The 25428-nt window shown below is 47.1% G+C and overlaps 1 protein-coding gene across 1 annotated transcript in view; it reads left to right on the top strand.

Annotated features, from left to right (window-relative positions):
- atp10b (ATPase phospholipid transporting 10B) overlaps window positions 1–25428 on the top strand; it is a 229701-nt gene that overhangs the window by 128610 nt on the left and 75663 nt on the right. The window contains exon 12 of the mRNA XM_070877209.1: window positions 18398–18492. Within this exon, the coding sequence (XP_070733310.1) occupies window positions 18398–18492 (95 nt within the window). The remainder of the gene's footprint in view (window positions 1–18397; window positions 18493–25428) is intronic.

Genomic DNA, 25428 nt, shown 5'->3' on the forward strand with positions numbered 1-25428 from the left:
CGCTATGCCATGTTGCTGCTTTAATTTACAGTACATTCCAATGAAAATCCCATAGTAAGACTGGCAATGAATGGCTGAAAGCAATCATCACAGGCGGTCCCTCGAATGAAGATGACTCGTTTCCACATGAGTTCACAGATGTTTCAATGAAGGACCCGATATTCCAGTTCTGAACTCCAATTGAAGAAGTGGAAGATGCCTGTGCGTGGAATTTTTTAACATGTAGTGGCCGTTGCACACCAGCCACCACACGGGCTTGACAGAGCTAGGCCTTTATCCAGTGGCAAGGGTAAACCAGGACGATTGGAGACCTGCTCTGCTGCACGGACCTAGTGTATTCGGGACAGATTTCTGGAATAATGGGCGGATGAGCAGTGAGAGATCGTGGCGGAGGAGTGACGAGAGATCGTGGCGGATGAGCAGCGAGAGATTGTGACGGAGTAGTGCCGAGAGATTGTGGAGTAGGAGCTGTGAGAGATCGTGGCGGCGGTGGGGTGAATGTTTTTGTGGTAGAGGAGTGGCTTTTCTGGGCCTCGTACTTTTATTTGCCACACCTCCGCCACGATCTCTCGCCACTCCTCCGCGACAAACATTCACCGCACCTCTGCCATGATCTCTCGCCGCTCCTCCACCACAAACATTCACCACACCGCCGCCATGATCTCTCGCCGCTCCTCCACCACAAATATTCACAGCACTGCCGCCATGATCTCTCGCCGCTCCTCCACCATGATCTCTCGCCACTCCTCCACCACAAAAACATTAATCGCACCGCCGCCAGGATCTCTCACCGCTTCTACGCCACAATCTCTCGTCACTCCTCCGCCACAATCTCTCGCTGCTCATCTGCCACAATCTCTCGCCGCTCCTCCGCCACAATCTCTCGCCGCTCCTCCGTCATGATCTCTCACTGCTCATCTGTCCATTATTCCAGAAATCTGTCCCGAAAACACTCAAAATTTGCTCTCGAGCTGCTCTGCTTCCCCGAGTCTGTGAAAGTTAATCTCCCATTATAACTACTCTGTTTTTGCACCAATCTTCTGTATTCTCCACGTTTATGTATCCTGCTACTTTATCACTGCTATCTGGAGGCCTATAAACAACTCCCACCAAAGTCTTGCATCCTTTCTATTCCTCAATTCTACATATAGCTTTTCAACTGCCTGCTCACCGTTACTGATATTCTAATGCTATAATAGTGTCCCTTATCAATATTGCTACTTCCCCATCATTTCCAATTGCCCTGTACACTGGGCCCAATTTTGGAAATGACTTGCTGCAATTTTTTTTGAGTAAGTTTGTTTTTCTGGCGTTATTAGAAAAACGCCGTTTTCTCCAATAAACTTGCTCCAGAGTAACTTAGTTAGGTACCTTTTTTTTTTAAGTTCGCTTTTATTTTCAAAAGGGGGTGTTCTCAGCCACTTACACCAGTTTTAGCCATTTATGCCACTTTGGCCAGCTAAAACTTATTCCAAATCGACTTAGGTCAACGTATGTGGCCAGCTCTGAAAAACCTTGCAGGCAGTGAAGAAAGCAGCGGACATTAGTACATCGGCGGACATTAGGGCAGGGATAGGGGAGGGAAGGGAACGGGGGGGCCGGCGGTGGCCACGGAACAAATCAGTACATTTGCACCAAGCACAAAAAGTAATGAGCAATTAATTAACAAATAAAAAATAGAAGGAACCCTGCACCTAAAGCACCAAGACCAAAGTAATAAGCAATCAATCAATCAGTAAATAACAAATAAAAAATAGAAGTCCTACCCTAGGGAACGCAGCAGGCTGCCGATAAGGGAGCCCATTCAGCCAGGGCTTGGGACGATGTGCTTCGGGCCCCTCCCACACAGCCTGCAGCGTGCACTGACAGATTCGGCCTGCCAGGAGCTACTGCACATGCTCACAGACTCTAGCGCGCATGTGCAGAGCTCCCGGCACTGTTTTCAGCACCGGGAGCAGGCTCCACCCGCAATCCACTGGACCACGCTATGCCACCACCGAGGAGAGGCTGGGAAGCAGCCAGAATCGGGAGAAAGATTTTTGGCACGTTTGGAGGCGGACAAAAGCAATGCACCTCAGGTGAGGGCACCAGAAAAAGGGGTTGGGTAAATTTGAGCCCCTTATAACCTGAAATATTTATCTCCCAGCCATGCCCAGCTTGTAGCCAAGTCTCAGTGATGGTCACGTGTAGGGGGTGGTGTGGGGGATTAGTTTGCCTTCCCTGACCCAGAGCAGTTGTGAGTTGCTCCCACTCCCTGGTCTGCGAGCCTGGATTTATTAATCAGGGTGTGATAAAGTGCAGCAGACAACTGTTGTGTACAAAGAAATGAATGGTTTTTATTCAAGAAGAATGAAGACACCTTTTATTAAAACTGAGAAAACTTATCACTTTAGATGAGAGAAAACGTATCACTTTAAATGAGAGAAAACTTACCACTCTAATGGGGAATCCTTTACTCAAACACAAGAGAATACACAGCAGTACAATCCCTCCCACCTCCCAATTCCCCTATCTAACCAGGTTAGGCTCTGGGGCTTCAGGGACTATGCTCACCAATCCTTCCTTGACAGTCGGTAATGGGTCACGGTTTCGGGGTGCGTTGGATTTTGTCGATTCTGCTAGCCATACCCCGAACGTAGGAGAGGACTTCTTGTTGCGTGTTCCTCAGTTAGGTGGTGTCCGCTGATGTAGTAGGGTGTGTATTGGATTTATGGGGTAGGTACCCACTTTCTTCCTTCAGCAGTAGGTTTTAAAGTTCTTTTAGGTAATGTTTTACCCGTTGGTAGCTCAGGAATAGCTTGTAGAGTGGAAACAGCTTGCGAATTTTTGGGTTTTCGTCAAGTTGACTTCGGTTTGGAAATCGTTGGTCGCGGTGGCTCAATATTATCAATTTGGTTGCTGATAATACCTTGGTGGTTGTTTTGTGAGCCTCTTGCTGCCGCGATGTGCTTTGTGTCCTGGTCATTTGCGACGCTGTCTTGGTTGATGTTCTGAAGAACCAGGTTAATGATAAATGGTGTGCTGATCTTGAAGACTGCCAGGTCTGAAGCATACAAAGCTGGTGTAGAAGCAAAGTGTTCTCCTGGGTGTAAAAACAGGCCTTATTTATACTTTGAGAGACTTCCTTATCTGCGCCCCAAATCAACCTTGGGTCTTTGTTTAAGTTTTGCAGCCCAGCTAACTGAAACTTGATTAAGTGGTTTTAATCTGGCGCTGATAGACTTTTCTGAGCTGATGAGCTCTTGTCAATGCAGGCCGGAAAGGTGATTAGCATTATGCATGTGTTGGATGGGTTTTTGTGCTTGAGTTGAAATTGTACTTCCTTGGATCGATTGTTGAAATGTAAATGTCTTCCAGGGGCAGGTTTCAAGGGTTCCCAGACAATTTTATTAGCTCCAATGTCCAAACTGGCCTTTTAAAGATTGACCCCACCCCTTTTCTTGCAGACCCAACATTCACCTTTTGAAAATCCCAAACTTGGTTAAAACTTGTAGATTTCTTCCATAAGCATTTTAGGATCCCAAACTTTCTGCTTAATAGTCCCAAATCGAATTTCCTTTTCAATGAGTCCAAACACTGGAGGTTTCCATGAATGTTGGAATCTTGCAAATGTCATAACCTTTTGGCTGAATTTGCATTTCGAATTAACTTGTTTTATTTCTTGTGCTTTGTGCAATAAGGTATAGAACTTTTAATTTGGCAATAAACCCTGCCCTGCCCTAAAGCCCTGATGATGTTTCTAATGCATATTTTAACTTATCACATTCATTGTTTTTCTTTGACTTCTGTTGTGATTTGATCATTAGTTTGTTATTTTCTATATTTTTTCTGAACGTGAAGTGCTCGAATCCCTTTTTAAAATTTTAAATCTATTTTTAATTTTACTTCTGTCTGAGCCCTCTCTGCCGCCACCCCCCGCCCCATCTTATTGATTTCAAATTCTTTCGACAGCCATTTCTGGTTTGTCACACTTGTTGTGTTCCGAACACAGATGAGACTGTACATCGGGACGTTAAAGTAACAGTGACCTCAGTCTTTATGAAGACACTCCAGAGTGAGTAACAGGCCTTAGGGGCCGGCTTATGTACAATGCTCCCAAGGGATGCTGGGATCCCTTGGGACTTCAGGGGATACGCTCCCTGGTGGCAGAGCATAGGATTGCATGCTTTACAGATACACAACATCACTCCCCCGCAAAGTCAAAGTGAAAACTATTTACAAGGTGAGGCGGTCGGGAGTCTTTCTTTCCCTGGTGGACCGCCTCGGTACAAATGTCTGTTCTGGTGTGTTGGCTGTGCCCTCGCTGGGCTGGCGTGTTGTTGGCCCTGCAGGGCTGCTGGATGAGCCTGGCCTTGCTGGGCTGTTGGGCGTGATGGGTTCAATTTCCTGATCCGGCGTGGTGTCGTTGATCCTTTGAGTGTGTGTTGTGGGCTTGAAAAAGGTGGTGTCTGCTGTGGGTTGTGCAGTCTGTGAACCATAGCCTCGTTTGGTCCAGGTGCTTTCTGCAAATTTGTCCATTGTCTAGTTTGACGACAAACACCCTACTCCCTTCTTTAGCCATCACCTTGCCCGCGATCCACTTGGGACCATGTCCATAGTTTAGCACATACACAGGGTAATTCAGATCAATTTCCTGTAACACAGTGGTGCAACCATAGTTTACATTTTGTTGCTGCCACCTGCTCTCTACCTGATCATGCAGGTTGGGGTGAACCAGCGAGAGTCTGGTTTTAAGTGTCCTTTTCATGAGTAGCTCAGCCGGGGGCACCCCTGTGAGCGAGTGGGGTCTCGTGCGGTAGCTGAGCAGTACTCGGGACAGGCGGGTTTGGAGTGAGCCTTCTGTGACTCGTTTGAGGCTCTGTTTGATTGTTTGTACTGCCCATTCTGCCTGCCCATTGGAGGCTGGTTTAAATGGGGCCGAGGTGACATGTTTGATCCCATTGCGGGTCATGAAATCTTTAAGTTCGGCACTGGTGAAACATGGCCCATTGTCACTGACCAATATGTCAGGCAGGCCGTGGTTGGGAAACATGGCCCTCAGGCTTTCAATGGTGGCGGTGCTTCCCAAAATTATTTCACATTCAATCCATTTTGAAAAAGCATCCACCACCACCACCAGGATCATTTTACCGAGAAACGGCCCGCATAGTCGACATGGATCCTCGACCATGGTCTGGAGAGTCTTGATCACAAACTTAGTGGTGCCTCTCTGGGCGCGTTGCTCAACTGAGCACACACGCTGCATTGCCACACACAGGACTCTTAAGTCAGAGTCGATACCGGGCCACCACACTTGGGATCTAGCTATCGCTTTCATCATTACTATACCTGGGTGTGTGCCGTGGAGATCCGAGATGAACGTCTCCCTGCCCTTTTTGGGTAACACTATGCGGTTACCCCACAACAGGCAGTCTACCTGAATGGACAGCTCGTCCTTTCGCCGCTGGAACGGCTTGATTAGCTCTTGCATTTCAACGGGGATGCTGGCCCAGCTCCCATGCAGTACACAGTTTTTTGACTAGGGACAGCAGAGGATCTTGACTGGTGCAAGTCCTAATCTGGCGGGCTGTGACAGGTGATTTATCATTTTCAAACGCTCCCATGACCATCAACAGGTCTGTGGGCTGCGCCACCATCAACAACTTTGCAGGCTGCACCATTTCCATTCCCGTGGTGGGCAATGGTAGCTGACTGAGAGAATCTGCACAGTTCTCGGTGCCTGGCCTGTGGCATAGATGGTATAGTTATACGCTGATAGCGCGAGTGCCCACCTTTGTATGCGGGCTGAGGCATTAGTATTTATCCCCTTGTTTTCAGCGAACAGGGATATGAGGGGCTTGTGATCAGTTTCCAACTCAAATTTGAGGCCAAACAGATACTGATGCATTTTATTTACCCCAAACACACACGCTAATGCCTCTTTCTCAATCATGCTGTAGCCCTGTCGGCCTCAGACAAGCTCCTGGAAGCATAGGCGACAGGTTGCAATTCCCCGCAACGTTAGCTTGTTGTAATACACACCCGACTCTGTACGACGACGCATCGCATGCTAGCACAAGTCTTTTACATGGGTTATACCATACAAGCAGCTTGTTGGAGCATAAAATGTTTCTGGCTTTCTCAAAAACAATTTTTCTCCCCATACCCAGTTCTCACCTTTATGCAATAGCACATGTAGGGGCTCTAAAAGGGTGCTTAACCCCAGTAGGAAGTTACCAAAATAGTTGAGGAGTCCCAGGAATGACCGCAACGCCGTGACATTCTGTGGCCTGGGTGCATTACTGATAGCCTCTGTCTTGGCGTCTGTGGGCCGAATGCCGTCCGCTGCGATCTTTCTCCCCAAAACTCCACTTCTGTTATCATGGAGACGCATTTCGACCTCTTCAGCCGCAGCCCTATGCGGTCCAGTCGCTGAAGGACCTTCTCCAGGTTTTGTAGGTGCTCGACGGTGTCCCAACCTGTGACCAATAAGTCGTCCTGAAAAACCACCGTGCGTGGTACCGACTTGAGTAGGTAGTCTATGTTTCTCTGGCAGATCGCTGCAGCCGACCGAATTCCAAATGGGTATCTGTTGTAGATGAACAGGCCCTTGTGCGTGTTGATGCAGGTGAGGACCTTCGAAGACTCCTCCAGCTCCTGTGTCGTGTAGGCCAAAGTCAGGTCGAGCTTGGTGAACTTCTTGCCTCCTGCCAGCATCGCAAATAGGTCGTCTGCCTTAGGTAGCGGGTATTGGTCCTGTAGCGAGAAACTATTAATAGTTACTTTATAATCACAGCAAATCCTGACCGTGTCATCATTTTTGAGTACTGGAACAATCGGGCTGGCTCACTCACTGAATTCCACTGGAGAGATGATGCCCTCGCCTTGCAGCCTGTCCAGCTCGATTTCCACACTCCCATGTGAGGTACCGCTCGCACCTTGTGGTGAATGGGTCGTGCCTCTGGGACCAAGTGGATCCGTACCTTCGCCCCAGAAAAGTTTCCAATGCCTGGCTCAAAAAGGGAAGGAAATTTGTTAAGAACCTGGGTACATGAGGCCTCATCGACATGTGATAGCGCTCGGATGTCATCCCAGTTCCAGCGGATTTTGCCCAGCCAGCTCCTTTTTGCAGCGCTTCCTTCTCCGTCCAGCTCGTTGGTTACAAATTACTGGTCTAACCGCTCGACATAGGCTTCCCAGTCCTCACCCTCCGAGAACTTCTCCAGGATGCCCACAGTTTGTTGCATCTTTGCGTTGGATTCGTGTACTTGTCATCCTAACACAGATAAGGCTGCACACAGGAAGGTTAAAGTAACAGTGACCTCAGTCTATTAAGAGTGAGTAACAGGCCTTAGGGGCCGGCTTATATACAGGGCTCCCAAGGAATGTTGTGATCCCTTGGGACTTCAGGCGATGTACTCCCTGGTGGCGGAACGTGGGATTGCATGCTTTACAGATACACACTTTGGGACTATGCCATAGGTAACCATTGCAGCACGCTTGAAAGGAACTGGAGGTAGATTTTGGGTATGACTTGCCCATGAAAGTCCTATGTTGCATTAGAATCATTGATTAGTTACAGCACAGAAGGCAGCCATTCAGCCCATCGAGCCCATGACGGCTCTCTGCAGGATCACCTCAGCTAGTCCCACTTCCCCGCCTTTTCGCTGTAGCCCTGCAATTCTTTTTTTCCAGGTACTTATCCAACTCCCTTTTGAAAGCAGCGATTGAGTCTGCCTCCACCATCCTTTCAGGCAGTGCATTCCAGATCCTAACATTTCGCTGTGTGAAAAAGTTTTTTCTTATGTCGCCTTTGGTTCTTTTGCCAATAAACTTAAATCTATGTCCTCTGGTTCTCGACCTTTCTGCCAATGGGAACAGTTTCCCTCTATCTACTCTGTCCAGACCCCTTATGATTTTGAAAACCTCTGTCAAATCTCCTCTCAATCTTCACTGCTTGAAGGAGAACAACCCCAGCTTCTCCAGTCTACCCATGTAACTGAAGTACCTCATTCCTGGAATTATTCTCGTCAATCCTTTCTGCACCCTCTCTAAGGCCTTCACATCCTTCCCACGGTGTGGTGCTCAGAATTGGACACAATACTCCAGTTGAGGCCGAACCAGTTTTATAATGAATACAGGTTTCTCATAATTTCCATGCTTTTGTACCTCTATTCATGAAGCCCAGGATCCCATAAACTTTTTAAATCAATTTATCAACCTGCCCTGACTCCACCAATGATTTGTGCGTATATACCCCCAGGTCTCTCTGTTCATGCGCCCTCTTTAGGATTGTACCCTTTAGTTTATATTTCCTCTCCTCATTCTTTCTACCAAAATGTATCACTTCACACCTTTCTGTGTTAAATTTCATCTGCCACGTGTCCGCCCATTCCACCAGCCTGTCTATGACCATTTGAAGTCTATCACTATCCTCTTCACTGTTAACTAAACTTCCAAGTTTTGTATCATCTGCAAATTTTAAAATTGTGCTCTTTACACACACATCCAAGTCATTAATCTATCAAGAAAAGCAGTGGTCCTTGTATCGTCCCCTGGGGAACACCACTGTATACCTTCCAGTCCAAAAAACTACCGTTCACAGCTACTCTGTTTCCTGTCACTTAGCCAATTTTGTATCCGTGCTGCCACTGTCCCTTTTATTCCTTGGGCTTCAGCTTTGCTGGCAAGCCTATTGTGTGTGGCACATGGTTGAATGCCTTTTGACAATTCATGTACACCACATCAACTGCATTGCCCTCATGAACCCTCTCTGTTAACTTATCAGGAAACGCAATCAAGTTGGTTAAACACGATTTGCCTTTAACAAATCCGTGCTGACTTTCCTTAATTATCCACACTTGTCCAAGTGACTGTTAATTTTGTCCCTGATTATTGTTTCTAAACGCTTTCCCACTACGACTGTTAACCTGACCGGCTTGTAGTTGCTGGGTTTATCTTTACACCTTTTTTTGAACAATGGTGTAACATTTGCAATTCTTCAGTCGTCTGGCACCACCCCCGTTTTTAAGGAGGATTGGAAGATTATGGCCTGTACATCCATGATTTCTTCCTTCACTTCCCTCAGTGTCCTAGGATGCATCCCATCTGGTCCTGGTGACTTATCTACTTTAAGTATAGCCAACCTTTCTAGTACCTCACCTTTATCAATTCTTATCCCATCCAGTATCTCCTCTACCTCCTGACCTTTACTTTATCTATGGCAGCATCATCTTCCTTGATGATGACACATGCAAAGTACTCATTTAATACCTCAGCCATAACCTCTGCCTCCATGTGTAGGTCTCCTTTTTGGTCCCTAATCGGCCCCACCCCTCCTCTTAGTACAGGTTTACTAATTGTATGCCTATAAAAAAACTTTTGAATTACCTTTTATGTTAGCTGCCATCGTATTCTCATTCTCTTGGCCTCTTATTTTTCTTTTCCACTTCTCCTCTGAACTTTCTGTATTTAGCCTTATTCTCAGATGTTTTCTCAGCCTGACAACTATCACACGCGCTCTTTTTCTTCTTCTTCTTACTCTCTATCTCTTTCGTCACCCAGGGAGCTCTGACTTTAGTTGCCTTACTTTTTGACCTTGTGGGAATGTACCTCAACTGTACACGAAATATTTCCTCTTTAAAGGCATCCGGTTGTTCCACTACAGTTTTGCCTGTTAATCTTTTATTCCAATTTGCTCGGACCAGATCTGTTCTCATCCCACTGAGATTTGCCTTCCTCCAATTAGGTATTTTTTACTCTAGATTGCTCCCTGCCTTTTTCCATACCTCTTCTAAACCTTATGATACTATGATCACTGTTCACTACATGTTCACCAACTGACCCTTGCTCCACCTATCCTACCTCATTCCCCAGAACCAGATCCAGCAATGCCTCCTTCCTCATTGGGCTGGAAACATACTGATCAAGAAAGTTTTCCTGAACACACTTCAGAAATTATTCCCTCTCTCTGCCCTTTAAACTATTATTATCCCTGTCTATATTCGGATAGTTGAAGTTCCCCATTATCACTACTCCATAGCTCTTGCATCTCTGTAATTTCTCTGCAAATTTACTCCTCCGTATTTTTCACACAAGTTGGTAGCTTACATAGAAACATAGAAAATAGGTGCAGGAGTAGGCCATTCAGCCCTTCGAGCCTGCACCGCCATTCAATAAGATCATGGCTGATCATTCCCTCAGTACCCCTTTCCTGCTTTCTCTCCATACTCCTTGATCTCTTTAGCCGCAAGGGCCATATCTAACTCCCTCTTGTATATCCAATGAACTGGCATCAACAACTCTCTGCGGCAGGGAATTCCACAGATTAACAACTCTCTGAGTGAAGAAGTTTCTCCTCATCTCAGTCCTAAATGGCCTACCCCTTATCCTAAGACCATGTCCCCTGGTTCTGGACTTCCCCAACATCGGGAACATTCTTCCCGCATCTAACCTGTCCAGTCCCGTCAGAATCTTATACATTTCTATGAGATCCCCTCTCATCCTTCTAGACTCCAGTGAATAAAGGCCCAGTTGATCCAGTCTCTCCTCATATGTCAGTCCAGCCATCCCTGGAATCAGTCTGGTGAACCTTCGCTGCACTCCCTCAATAGCAAGAACATCCTTCCTCAGATTGGGAGACCAAACCTGAACACAATATTCCAGGTGAGGCCTCACCAAGGCCCTGTACAACTGCAGTAAGACTTCTCTGTTCCTATACTCAAATCCCCTCGCTATGAAGGCCATCATACTATTTGCCTTCTTCACCGCCTGCTGTACCTGCATGCCAACCTTCAATGACTGATGAACCATGACACCCAGGTCTCATTGCACCTCCCCTTTTCCTAATCTGTCGCCATTCAGATAATATTCTGCCTTCGTGTTTTTGCCCCCAAAGTGGATAACCTCACATTTATCCACATTATACTGCATCTGCCATGCATTTGCCCACTCACCTAATCTGTCCAAGTCACCCTGCAGCTTCTTAGCATCCTCCTCACAGTTCACACCGCCACCCAGTTTAGTGTCATCTGCAATACACCTAGTAGTTTAATGGCCCTACTATTATTTCATAACTCTTACAAAATAGATTCTGTCCTTGACCCCTCCAGGGCATCTGCTCATAGAAACATAGAAACATAGAAAATAGGTGCAGGAGTAGGCCATTCGGCCCTTCTAGCCTGCACCGCCATTCAATGAGTTCATGGCTGAACATTCAACTTCAGTACCCCATTCCTGCTTTCTCGCCATACCCCTTGATCCCCCTAGTAGTAAGGACCTCATCTAACTCCTTTTTGAATATATTTAGTGAATTGGCCTCAACAACTTTCTGTGGTAGAGAATTCCACAGGTTCACCACTCTCTGGGTGAAGAAGTTCCTCCGCATCTCGGTCCTAAATGGCTTACCCCTTATCCTTAGACTGTGACCTCTGGTTCTGGACTTCCCCAACATTGGGAACATTCTTCCTGCATCTAACCTGTCTAACCCCGTCAGAATTTTATATGTTTCTATGAGGTCCCCTCTCATTCTTCTGAACTCCAGTGAATACAAGCCCAGTTGATCCAGTCTTTCTTGATAGGTCAGTCCCGCCATCCCGGGAATCAGTCTGGTGAACCTTCGCTGCACTCCCTCAATAGCAAGAATGTCCTTCCTCAGGTTAGGAGACCAAAACTGTACACAATACTCAAGGTGTGGCCTCACCAATGCCCTGTACAACTGTAGCAACACCTCCCTGCCCCTGTACTCAAATCCCCTTGCTATGAAGGCCAACATGCCATTTGCTTTCTTAACCGCCTGCTGCACCTGCATGCCAACCTTCAATGACTGATGTACCATGACACCCAGGTCTCTTTGCACCTCCCCTTTTCCTAATCTGTCACCATTCAGATAATAGTCTGTCTCTCTGTTTTTACCACCAAAGTGGATAACCTCACATTTATCCACATTATACTTCATCTGCCATGCATTTGCCCACTCACCTAACCTATCCAAGTCGCTCTGCAGCCTCACAGCATCCTCCTCGCAGCTCACACTGCCACCCAACTTAGTGTCATCCGCAAATTTGGAGATACTACATTTAATCCCCTCATCTAAATCATTAATGTACAGTGTAAACAGCTGGGGCCCCAGCACAGAACCTTGCGGTACCCCACTAGTCACTGCCTGCCATTCTGAAAAGTACCCATTTACTCCTACTCTTTGCTTCCTGTCTGACAACCAGTTCTCAATCCATGTCAGTACACTACCCCCAATCCCATGTGCTCTAACTTTGCACATCAATCTCTTGTGTGGGACCTTGTCGAACGCCTTCTGAAAGTCCAAATATACCACATCAACTGGTTCTCCCCTATCCACTCCACTGGAAACATCCTCAAAAAATTCCAGAAGATTTGTCAAGCATGATTTCCCTTTCACAAATCCATGCTGACTTGGACCTATCATGTCACCTCTTTCCAAATGCACTGCCATGACATCCTTAATAATTGATTCCATCATTTTACCCACTACCGATGTCAGGCTGACCGGTCTATAATTCCCTGTTTTCTCTCTCCCTCCTTTTTTCGCTCCAGCATTGTAACATTCTCCTTAACCAATACTGCTGCACCTCCTCCTAGCTTTCCTTCCTTGAATGTCAGTTGTGGCTCAGTAGGTAGCACCCTCGCCTCTGAGTGAGAAGGTACTCCAGTCCCACTCCAGGGACTTGAGCACGTAAAAATCTAGGCTGACACTCCAGTGTAGTGCTGAGGGAGTGATGCACTGTCGGAGTTGCCATCTTTCGGATGCGACGTTAAACTGATGTCCCGTCTGTCCCCTCAGTTGGACATAAAAGATCCCATGACAATACTTCGAAGAAGAGCAGGGGAGTTATTCCCAGTGTCCTGGCCAATATTTATCCCTCAATCAACATAACAAAAACAGATTATCTGATCAATATCATAAGAACATAAGAAATAGGAGCAGGCGTTTTGGCCCCTCGAGCCTGCTCCATCATTCAATAAGATCATGACTGTTCTGATCATGGATTCAGTTCCACTTCCCTGCCCGCTCCCCATAAACCTTTACTCCCTTATCGCTCAAAAATCTGTCTATCTCCTCCTTAAATATATTCAATGACCCAGCCTCCACAACTCTCTGGAGCAGAGAAATCCACAGATTTATAACCCTCAGAGAAGAAATTCCTCCTCATCTCCGTTCTAAATGGCCAGACCCTTATTCTGAGAGTCTGCCCCCTCATTTTAGTATCCCCATGACTGGAAATATCATCTCTGCATCCACCTTGTCGAACCCCCTCATTATCTTATAAGTTTCAATAAGATCACCTCTCAGTCTTCTGAACTCCAATGAGTATAGGCCCAACCTATTCAACCTAGCTTCATAAGTCAATCCTCTCATCTCCGGAATCAACCTAGTGATCCTTCTCTGAACAGCCTCCAATGCATGTATATCCTTCCTTTAAATAAGGGGACCAAAACTGCATGCAGTACTTCAGGTGAGGCCTCACCAATATCCTGTACAGTTAGTAGCAGGACTTATCTGCTTTTATACTCTATCCTCCTTGCAATAAAGGCCAACATTCCATATGCCTTCCTGATGACTTGCTGTACCTGCATACTAACTTTTTGTGTTTCATGCACAAGGACCCCCACATCCCATTATACTGCAGCATTTTGTAATTTTTCTCTATTTAAATAATAATTTGCTTTTTTTTTGCTAAAGTGGATAACCTCACACTGTCCCACATTATACTCCAGCTGCCAAATATTTGCCTGTCTATAATCCCTTTGTAGATTTTTTGTCATTGAATATATTTAAAGCGGAGATAGATTTTTAAGCAATAGAGGACTAAAGGGTTATGGGGAGTGGACAGGTAAGTTGAACTGAATCCATAATCAGATCAACGATGATCTTATTAAATGGCAGAACAGGCTCCAGGGGTCAAATGGCACACTCCTGCTCCTATTTCTTGTGTCCTTGTATTATACTTGGTCCCTTCATCCAAATCATTAATATAGATTGTAAATAGTTGAGGCCCCAGCACAGATCCCTGTGGCACCCCACTAGTTGCTGTTTGCCAAATGGAAAATGACCCATTTATCACATTACTGTTTTTGGGAGTTTGCTGTGTGCAAATTTGCTGCTGGTTTTCCCACATTACAACAGTGACTACGCTTCTAAACTGCTTCATTGGCTGTGAAGCACTTTGAGACGTCCGGTGGTCATGAAAGACGCTATATAAATGCCAGTCTTTCTTTCTTCCTTTCTTTCTTCCCTATCTTTCCTGCCCTTTTTTGAGCCAGGTCTCCGTTATTGTCACGATATCATATTGCCATGTGGCTATTTGCACCTGCAGTTTACCAACCTTGTTTACTATGCTTCATGCGTTCACATACGTACAATGTAAACCTATCAAGCTATCCTGTGTTCTCTCTTCGTCTAACCCCACCAAATACCTTACAATTTGTTGCTTTAGTGCTATCCTTCTCTCCCAATCCTTGGTGCCCTTTGTTTCTCCTTTCTAATGCTACATCCATGTAATCATCCCCCTGACAACTTAGTTTAAATCCTCCCCAACAGCACTAGCAAACCATCCTGCGAGGATCTTGGTAGCTCTGTTGAGGTGCAACCTGTCCGGCCTGTACAGGTCCCACCTCCCCCAGGAATCTGAAGCCCTCCCTCCTGCACCATTTTCCAGCCATGCATTCATCTGCTCTATCCTTCTATTTCTATACTCAATTGCATGTGGCACTGGGAGTATGACCTTTGAGGTCCTGCTTTTTGAACTCTTTCCTAGCTCTCTAACATCTGCCTGCAGGACCTCATCACTTTTTCTACCTATGTTGTTGGTACCAATATGGACCATGATCTTTGAATGTTCACCCTTCTCTCTCAGAATATTCTGCAGCTGCTTAATGACATCTTTGACCCTGGCACCAGGGAGGCAACATATCAGCCTGGAATCACGTCTGCGACCGCAGAAACACCTGTCTACTCCTCTAACTATTGAATCCCCTACCACTTTTGCTTTCCCTATCTTCATCCTGACCCCACCTCCCAGTACAGCTGAGACACCAGTGGTGCCATGGATTTGGCTCTGGCTGTACTCCCCAGAGAAACCATCACCCTCACCAGTACTTAGAACAGAATACTGGTTGGAGACCGAGATGCACTCGGGACTCATGCCCTATCTGCCTGATCCTTCTCTTCTGTCTGGCAGTCACCCATTCCTTCTCTGCCTGCACACTCCTTAGCTGCGGAGTGACCACCTCCTGAAACATGTTATCCATGTAGCTCTCAGCATCGCGAATGCACCAGAGTGACACCAGCTGCTGGTCAAGCTCCGAAATCCGTGGTTGTCCAGGACACAGGAAGCATCCTGTGGTTTCCATATGGCACAGGATGTTTATTCCACTGGACCAAGCTTCTCTGCCATGCCTTTATTTATTCAAGTATTAACTAACTTATTTTCTTAACAGAAATAAACTTAAGACTTTAAAAAAAGAACAATCACCAACTACTCACCAATCGGCTCCTTCCCTTGAGCTGACGTCACTTACCTTGCTCCCTGTCACTCGCGCTCCTCCGGGCTCTTGGGTCTACCTTTATCTGCGGCCACTCCTCTCATTGTGCTGCAGGTGTGCTCCCGTGTCTATTAACTTAGAGACCTTGGGTTCTGTAGCTCCACTCTTTTAAGTCAGACGTCTCCACCATCTTCCTGCTCTCCACCGATTCCTGCGCTCACAAAATTCCTCACTCTGCTTGCAACTCACTCAGGTTGCAGTGTCCTGATTCTGTGCTCATTGTAGCAGCAGATGACACAGCTCTGCTTCTCCACTCTATGGTGATCCAAAGCCTCTGAACAGTTTTGCACAGTCATAGTGGAATTTTAATAAAGATTGCGTTTTTTATTACATTTTTTTTTTAAGTTCCTTCCCATGCAATGTAGAGTGAAAATCTTGTCCCAGAATTGTGCCAATATAGCTCTTTGGGTCATTTCTGTCCATGGAGAAGCACTGGGTTCTGCTGAGTACTTTCCTAAAATAGCTTTTATAAAACTAAGAAATCACCATGTTCGGAATCAAAGCTATGAGCCCATGTCCCACCCATCCCTAGCACAGCACATTGAATCTCCACTATAGAGGAATGGAATAGAAATAGGACATTATATTGCACAATATATTAGTCATTCATCTGGTATACTGTATGCCATTATAGTCTCCTAATCATAGAAAGGAAATTATTGCTACTGGGAGATAATTCGTTATCAGAAATTTAACTTGTTTGGAACGTTGGGCTTGTTTTCACTGGAAAAGGAGATGTTAATGTGATCGAATTAAAACATTCAAGACTATGGGCCCAAGTTTCGGGCCGCGCCTAGAACGGCGCAGCCCCGACCTGGACGCCCGTTTTTCGCGCCACAAAGTGCGCCTAAGATATATACTTGCCTATTCTCCGGCTCCCTGCAGGCCCTCTGGAGCTGGGCGTGGTGCAGCACAAGCTGTGGGGGGCGGAGCCAGGTCCCTGCGCTGAAAACAGTGCCGGGACCTCTGCACATGCGCGCTACAGTGGGCATGCATGTGCAGTAGCTCCAGGCGCCCAAAACTGTGTGGGAGGGGCTCAAAGCACGCAACTCCTAGCCCTAGCCGAATGGCCTCACTGGGGCTGCGTGGATCAGGCTGCCTCCCACGCCCAGCTCCTGCTTCCTCCCAACCGAACCCGACCTGACTCGACTCGACTCCTGCTCCGCCCCCCCCCTCCCCCGGACCGGACCCGGTCCCCGGACCGGACTCCCGCTCCCCCTGCCCCCCCCCCGGACTGGACCCGGACTGAGCCATGCTCCCCCCTCCCCCCAGACCTGACCTCTCCCCTCCCCCCACCGTGGACCAGACCTGACCCTGACTCCGACCCGACCCGACCCATCTTCCCCCCTTCTTTCCCCCCCTTCTCCCCCCCCTTTCTCCCCCTCCTTCTCCCCTCTCCCTTCCCTCCCCCCCTCCCCTCTTCCCTCCCTCTCCCCTCTCCCCTCTCCCCCCCATCTCCCCTCTCCCCCCCATCTCCCCTCTCCCCCCCCATCTCCCCTCTCCCCCCCATCTCCCCTCTCCCCCCCATCTCCCCTCTCCCCCCCCATCTCCCCCCTCTCCCCCCCTCCCCCCTCTCTCTTCCCCTCCCTTCTCCCTCCCTCTCCCTCCATCCCTCCTCCCCCTCCCCTCGCTGTCAGAAACACAGACACTGACAGACAGAGAGGGAGAGACACACACACAGACAGACAGAGAGATAGAGACACTGACAGAGACACACTGTGGTGGGGGGGGAGGGGGCATCCCAGCACGCTGTTGGAGGGCTCACGGTGCTGCAGTCGGTAAGTAGAAAATGTTTTATTTATTGATTTTTTAAATTTTTTTAAATTTGTTATTAATTTTTTTTGATTGATTTATTGGTTGATTTATTGATGTATTTATCATTTATTATTGATGATGGCTCTTTATTTGTAAAACTGAAGTGTTTAATGTTTGTAAACTTCCCTCTAAACCCCCCCCCCCCCATTCCCTATGCCTGATTTGCAACCTACGCCTGATTTTCTAAGTTTGGACAGGTTTTTCTGAGCGTACAAAAATCTACACTTACTCCATTCTAAGTTAGTTTGGAGTATGTTTTCACTGCCTAAACTTTCAAAATGGGCGTAAGTGGCCGGAAGCGCCCCCTTTTGATAAAAAAAATCTGTTCCAAACTGAAACTGTTCTAACTGACTCGAACTGGAGCAAACTAAATGCCGAGAATTTCAATTTCTAAGATACTCCATTCTAAACCAGTTGCTCCAAAAAAACAGAAGCAACTCAGGCCGAAACTTGGCCCCTATGAAGGGAACTGGAAAATTCCAAACAAATTGCTCACTGGCAAAAAGTTCAAATGCTCGGGGTTGGAAGTTGTAAGTTAGCAGTGAGAAGGAAAGTGGAGCTCAGTTTTGAAGCTGGGGACTAAATTAGCAGGAAGGATAATGAAACTGACTAAATATTTCAGAAACAATGAAATGTGTTTGTGAATAAAGAAAGTATTGGACGAATTTAATGAGATGGAAGATGGTGGAGTTGTTTTCAAAAAAAGCTTTGATGCTTTGAATAAATTAGCTTTTTGAGTCCGATGGCATTTTCCTTATCCTAAAATTTCTTATTCTTTACCACTGTGACAATCTAACCTTGTCAACTTTTAACCTCGGTCAGGTCTGGTACTGTTCCCTGTCTAACTGACTGTATCCAGTCTAACTGACTGTACAAACATGTTAGTCTTTTGCAAAGGATTGAGGTATAGCGGAATGATTTTTTTTCTGAGGCTGTAGCATCGGTTGTGAACTTTGACAATGCTGAACACAGTTGTCTGACATTTTGTTTCTTTTTGCCTCTCATTGATTAGACAACCTTGAAGAGGAAAAGCAGCAAAGAAAAATAGCAATAAAAACACAAACGTATCTGGACCAGTATGCAAGCAATGGTCTGCGAACACTATGCATCACAAAGAAGGTAAAATATAAACTCGTAAAGACCAAGCTTCACTATCAGTGCCACATTTTTTTTTAAATGCAAGTTTTTAACTTCAGCATCTATTTGTGTTCTCTTCCCTAACTCTGTTGAGTCTTTTATATAAGAACATAAGAAATACAAGCAGGAGTAGGCCATTTGGCCCCTCGAGCTTGCTCCACCATTCAATAAGATCTGATCCTGTCCTCAACTCCACTGCCCCGCTCGTTCCCCATAACCCTGGACTCCCTTATCGTTCAAAAACTCTGTCTATCTCCACCTTAAATATATTCAATGACCCAGCCTTCACAACTCTCTGGGGTAGAGAATTCCCTAAGATTCACGAGAGAAGAAATTCCTCCTCATTTCCGTTTTTAAATGGGCGACCCCTTAATCTGAAACTATGCCCCTTAGTTCTCGATTCCCCCATCTCTGCATCTACCCTGTCAAATCCCCTCAGCAGTTTATATGATTCAATAAGATCACCTCTCATTCTTCCAAACTCCAATGAGTATTGCCCCAACCACCTTCATATGACAACCTCTTAATCGCAGGAATCAACCTAGTGAACCTGCTCTGAACTGCTTCAATGTAAGTATACCCTTCCTAAAATAAGGAGACCAAAACTGTACACAGTACTCCAGTGTGGTCTTACCAACACCCTGTACAGTTGTAGCAAGACTTCCCAATGTAACTATCATATCGGGCACAATCTCCACAATAACAACTTGCATTTATATCCCTTTACTGTAGAAAAATGTCCTATTGTGTTCCTAACACAGATGAGACTGCACACAGAGAGGTTAAAGTAACAGTGACCTCAGTCTTTATTAAGACACTCCAGAGTGAGGAACATGCCTTAGGGGCCAGCTTATATACAGTGCTCCCAAGGGATGCTGGGATCCCTTGGAACTTCAGGGGATGCACTCCCTGGTGGCGGAACATGGGATTGCATGCTTGACAGATACACAACATCACTCCGCCGCCACACCGCCCCCCCCAAAAGTCAAATTGAAAACTATGTACAAGGTATGGCCGTCGGGAGCCTTTCTTTCCCTGGTGGACTGCCTCGGTACAAATGTCTGTTCTGGTGTGTTGGCTGTGCCCTCGCTGGGCTGACGTGTTGTTGGCCCTGCAGGGCTGCTGGGTGAGCCTGGCCTTGCTGGGTTGTTGGGCGTGATGGGTTCAATTTCCTGGTCCAGGGTGGTGTCGTTGATCCTTTAGGTGTGTGTTGTGGGCTTGAAAAAGGTGGTGTTTGCTGTGGGTTGTTCAGGGCAGTCTGTCAACCACAGCCTCGTTTGGTCCAGATGCTTTCTGCAAATTTGTCCATTGTCTAGTTTGACTACAAACACCCTACTCCCTTCTTTAGCTATCACCATGCCAACGATCCACTTGGGACCATATCCATAGTTTAGCACATACACAGGGTCATTCAGATCAATTTCCCGTAACACAGTGGCGCAACCATCGTTTACATTTTGTTGCTGCTGCCTGCTCTTTACCTGATCATGCAGGTTGGGGTGAACTAGCGAGAGTCTGGTTTTAAGTGTCCTTTTCATGAGTAGCTCAGCCGGGGGCACCTCTGTGAGCGAGTGGGGTCTCGTGCGGTAGCTGAGCAGTACTCGGGACAGGCGGGTTTGGAGTGAGCCTTCTGTGACTTATTTAAGGCTCTGTTTGATTGTTTGTACTGCCCGCTCTGCCTGCCCATTGGAGGCTGGTTTAAACGGGGCCGAGGTGACATGTTTGATCCCATTGTGGGTCATGAACTGTTTAAATTTGGCACTGGTGAAACATGGTCCGTTGTCACTGACCAGTACGCCAGGCAGGACGTGGGTGGGAAACACGGCCCTCAGGCTTTCAATGGTGGCGGTGGCGGTGCTTCCCGACATTATTTCACATTCAATTCATTTTGAAAAAGCATCCACCACCACCAGGAACATTTTACCGAGAAATGGGCCCGCATAGTCGACATGGATCCTACACAAACATAGTGGTGCCTCTCTGGGCGCGTTGCTCAACTGAGCACACACGCTGCATTACCGTACACAGGACTCTGGCTATTGCTTTCATCATTACTATACCCGGGTAGAGATCCGAGATGAACGTCTCCCTGCTCTTTATGGGTAGCACTGCGCGGTTACCCCACAACAGGCAGACTGCCTAAATGGACAGCTCATCCGTTCGCCGCTGGAACGGCTTGATTAGCTCTTGCATTTCAACGGGGATGCTGGCCCAGCTCCCATGCAGTACACAGTTTTTTTACAAGGGACAGCAGAGGATCTTGGCTGGTCCAAGTCCTAATCTGGCGGGCCGTGACAGGTGATTTATCATTTTCAAACACTTCCATGACCATCAACAAGTCTGTGGGCTGCGCCAGCATCAACAAGTCTGTGGGCTGCGCCAGCATCAACAAGTTTGCAGGCTGCGCCATTTCCACTCCCGTGGTGGGCAATGGTAGCCGACTGAGAGCATCCGCATAGTTCTCGGTGCCTGGCCTGTGGCGGATGGTATAGTTATACGCTGATAGTGCGAGTGTCCACCTTTGTATGCAGGCTGAGGCATTAATATTTATTCCCCTGTTTTTAGCGAACAGGGATATGAGGGGCTTGTGATCGGTTTCCAGCTCAAATTTGAGGCCAGACAGGTACTGATGCATTTTCTTTACCCCGAACACACACGCTAATGCCTCTTTCTCAATCATGCTATAGGCCCTCTTGACCTTAGACAAGCTCCTGGAGGCATAGGCGACAGGTTGCAACTTCCTTGCAATGTTAGCTTGTTGTAATACACACCCGACTCCGTATGACAATGCATCGCATGCTAGCACGAGTCCTTTACACGGGTTATACAGTACAAGCAGCTTGTTGGATCATAAAATGTTTTTGGCTTTCTCAAAAGCAATTACTTGTTTTTTTCCCCATTCTCAGTTCTTACCTTTACGCAATAACACATGTAGGGGCTCTAAGAGGGTGCTTAACCCCGGTAGGAAGTTACCAAAATAGTTGAGGAGTCCCAGGAACGACCGCAGCTCCGTGACGTTCTGTGGTCTGGGCACGTTCCTGATAGCCTCTGTGGGCCGAATGCCGTCCGCCACAATCTGTCTCCCTAAAAACTTCACTTCTGTTGCCATGAAGATGCATTTCGACCTCTTCAGCCGCAGCCCTACGCGATCCAGTCACTGGAGGACCTCCTCCAAGTTTTGTAGGTGCTCGACGGTGTCCCGACCTGTGACCAATATGTCGTGCGGAAAAAACCACCGTGCATGGTACCGACTTGAGTAGGCTCTCCATGTTTCTCTGGAAGATCGCTGCAGCCGACCGAATTCCAAATGGGCATCTGTTGTAAATGAACTGTCCCTTGTGCGTGTTGATGCAGGTGAGGCCCTTCGAAGACTCCTCCAGCTCCTGCGTCATGAAGGCTGAAGTCGGGTCGAGCTTGGTGAATGACTTGACTCCTGCCAGGTTCGAGACTTGAGCACAAAAATCTAGGCTAACACTCCAGTGCAGTACTGAAGGAGTAGTCACGTCAGTCTTTCGGATGTGATGTTAAACCAAAGTGCCTTCTGCGCTCTCAGTGGATATAAAAGATCCCATGGCACAATTTCAAAGAAAAGCAGGGGTGTTGTTCCTGGTGTCCTGGCCAATATTTATCCCTCAATCAACATCACTAAAATAGATTATTCTGGATATTATCACATTGCTATTTTTGGACTTTGGAGAGGAAAGGGAGGTTGGTGATGGGATTGTAGTTTACAAGGGCAGAAGGGTCAAAGGTAGGATTTTTGAGAAGATGGTGGTTTTGAAAGGGATGGGGAAACAGTAGCTGAAGAAAGGGAACCATTTACAATGTGCTCAAGTCTCTGGAATAGGACTTAACCCTTCTGACTCAGGGGTGAGAGTGCTACCCACTGAGCCATGTCTGACTAGTTTTCCGCCCCGCCACAGAATTGAAATGGCCCTAATCAAAGTCAAAAATGACATCGCCTGTGGCTGTGACCATGGGGCATTCATCATAGGCAGTCCCTGGAAATTGAGAATAACTGGTGTGGCTGTGAACATGGTGCCTCTCATCCTCCTTGATCTCTCTGCAGCCTTTGTCATAGTCGACCACACCATACTCCTCCAATGCCACTTTTCCATTATCCAGCTCAGTGGGACTGTCCTCACTTGGTACCTCCAGAGTTCCCCAAAGGGCCATGCTTGACTACCTCCTCTTCCGCAGCTGCATGGTCCTTGGCAACATCATTGCATATATGGATTCAGCATCCACTTGCTGACGACATCCAACCCCACCTCTTGACCTTTCCCTGTCTACATGTGTCAGACTGCTTATCCGATATCCCATCTTGTTGACACTCAATTACCTCAACTCCATACACTTGCCACTTATTCTATCCCTCTGTCCAGCCAATAGCTCAGATTAAATAAGACTGTTTGTGAACCTGGCATCCTATTCAACCCTGAGCTAAGCTTCTAACAAGAAGGCTGCCTGGCGCCCACTTCATTAATACTTCATCTACCTCAGCTTATCTGCTGCTGAAACTATCATCCATGCCTTTGGCACCACCAGGCTAGAATATTCCAATGCTATCCCCACAACCTCCAAATTACACCCTCCATAAACATCCAAATCTCTGTTGTCCATATCCTACCCTGTTCCAAGTACCACCCACCAATCACTCTGTGCTCTACAGCCTACTGTGATCAAAGCTCACCTTACTGAACTCCCTTCCTTCACTTTCCATAAACTTCAACATGCATGCCCCACACTAAGTCTCGCTCGCTTATCAGCCTGTGCTCACTGGCCTATATTGCCTCAAATGTAAAATTCTTACTCTTATGTTGAAATCCTTTCCTGGCCTTGCCCCTCCCCATCTCCAGCCCTACAAGTAATTTCTCTTCTTCCTTCCCCTTCCCTTCATCCCCTGCCACCACAAGCTTTCTGTTACTAAGATTCTGGCTCCTTATGCATTCCTATTCCCTCCCATCCATCCTTCAACCCTTCATTGGTGGCCATGCCTTCAGCCACTTAAGAATTCTGGAGTTACCACCCACTGCCTCTGCAGCTTCCTCTATACCATTAAGCCCCCTATTTGATTAAGCTTTTGGACATTCTTCTTAATATCTTTCTTTGGCTTGGCATCAATTTTTTAGAATGTTGCCTCAGTGAAGCACCTTGCGACATATTGTTTATCTGTCAAGCATGCAATCCCATGTTCCGCCACCAGGGAGTGCATCCCCTGAAGTCACAAGGGATCCCAGCATCCCTTGGGAGCACTGTATATAAGCCGGCCTCTAAGGCCTGTTCCTCACTCTGGAGTGTCTTAATAAAGACTGAGGTCACAGTTACTTTAACCTCCCTGTGTGCAGTCTCATCGTTGTAAGGAACACAATAACTGGTGACGAGTATACGAATCCAAGGCAAAGATGCAGCAAACTGGGTATACTGGAGAAGTTCTCGGAGGGTGAGGACTGGGAAGCCTATGTCGAACGCCTAGACCAGTACTTTGTAGCCAACGGAGAAGGAAGCGCTGCAAAAAGAAGAGCGGTCCTCCTCACGGTCTGCGGGGCACCGACCTACAGCCTCATGAAGAATCTTCTTGCTCCGGTGAAACCCACAGATAAGTCATATGAGGAGCTGTGTACACTGGTTCGGGAGCATCTTAACCTGAGGGAGAGCGTGCTGATGGCAAGGTATCGGTTCTACACCTGCCAGCGATTTGAAGGTCAGGAAGTGGCGAGCTACGTCACCGAGCTAAGGCGACTTGCAGGACAATGTGAGTTTGATAGCTACCTGGAGCAGATGCTCAGAGACTTTTTTGTACTGAGCATTGGCCACGAGACCATCCTACGAAAACTTTTGACTGTAGAGACACCGACCCTCAGTAAGGCCATTGCTGTAAGCGTACCATTAACAGGTGTTGATGATCCAATTACTGGCCGCATTGCCCATTGCGATGGCATGAATCGCCGTTCAGCTAGCCATTGTCTCTGTTGAATTCCCCCTTTGGGTTCGACCACATGCTGGGGCATATTCGATTGCCCTTGTCTGCCTAGAGAACTGTGTGCCGCGTTAACAATGTTGACTCCCTGGTCGTTTGCCGCGTTTGAGCTAAGATTTTTGTCATACATCATTCTGGTCTCTTCCTCCCCTGAGATAAATGTCTGGGCTATCAGAGCCGCCGCTTCCAAGGTCAAGTCTTTCGTCTCAATCAGTTTCCTGAAAACCCCAGAGTACCCAATGCACTCAATAAAAAAATCTCGCAGCATCTCTGTTCTGCATGCATCTGGGAACTTACATAGGCTCGCCAGTCGCTGGAGATCTGCCACAAAGGCTGGAACGCTTTGCCCTTCTCGCTGCCGGTGCGTGTAAAACCGGTGGCTCGCCATGTGCATGCTGCTCACCGGTTTAAGGTGTTCCCCGGTCAACTTGCTGAGCTCTTCGAATGTGTTGTCCGCCAGTTTCTCTGGCACTAGAAGGTCCTTCATTAGGGAGTACGTTCGGGATCCACAAACCATCAGGAGATGAGCCCTGTGTTTGTCGGCTGAATCCTGTCCCAACCATTCCTTAGTGACAAAATTTTGCTGTAGTCTCTCAATAAAGTCATCCCAATCATCACCAACACAGTACCTCTCTTCTGTGCTGCTAGTGGCCATGCTCGCGTGGTTTAAATCCCAGTTTCTCGTAGCCAATGATATGTCCTTACTATACAGTATAAATGCACATGAAGCCCATACTTGAGAGAAGGTCACTCTGTGACCAGTTACCTTTATTACCAAAACCTCAAGTGATGAAGGTGGGTGGAGCTTTCCCTTTGATATCTCAAAGTCCAGGTTAGGAGTGTCTCTCACAAGTTTGCCCCTTGTGGTCAATTTTCTCAAGGTGTGCAACTTAGGTCAGCTTATACATGGGTTACAATGATAGTTGAATACATGACAC

The sequence above is a fragment of the Pristiophorus japonicus genome, chromosome 4, assembly GCF_044704955.1.
Source record: "Pristiophorus japonicus isolate sPriJap1 chromosome 4, sPriJap1.hap1, whole genome shotgun sequence".
NCBI classification, from domain to species: Eukaryota; Metazoa; Chordata; class Chondrichthyes; family Pristiophoridae; genus Pristiophorus; species Pristiophorus japonicus.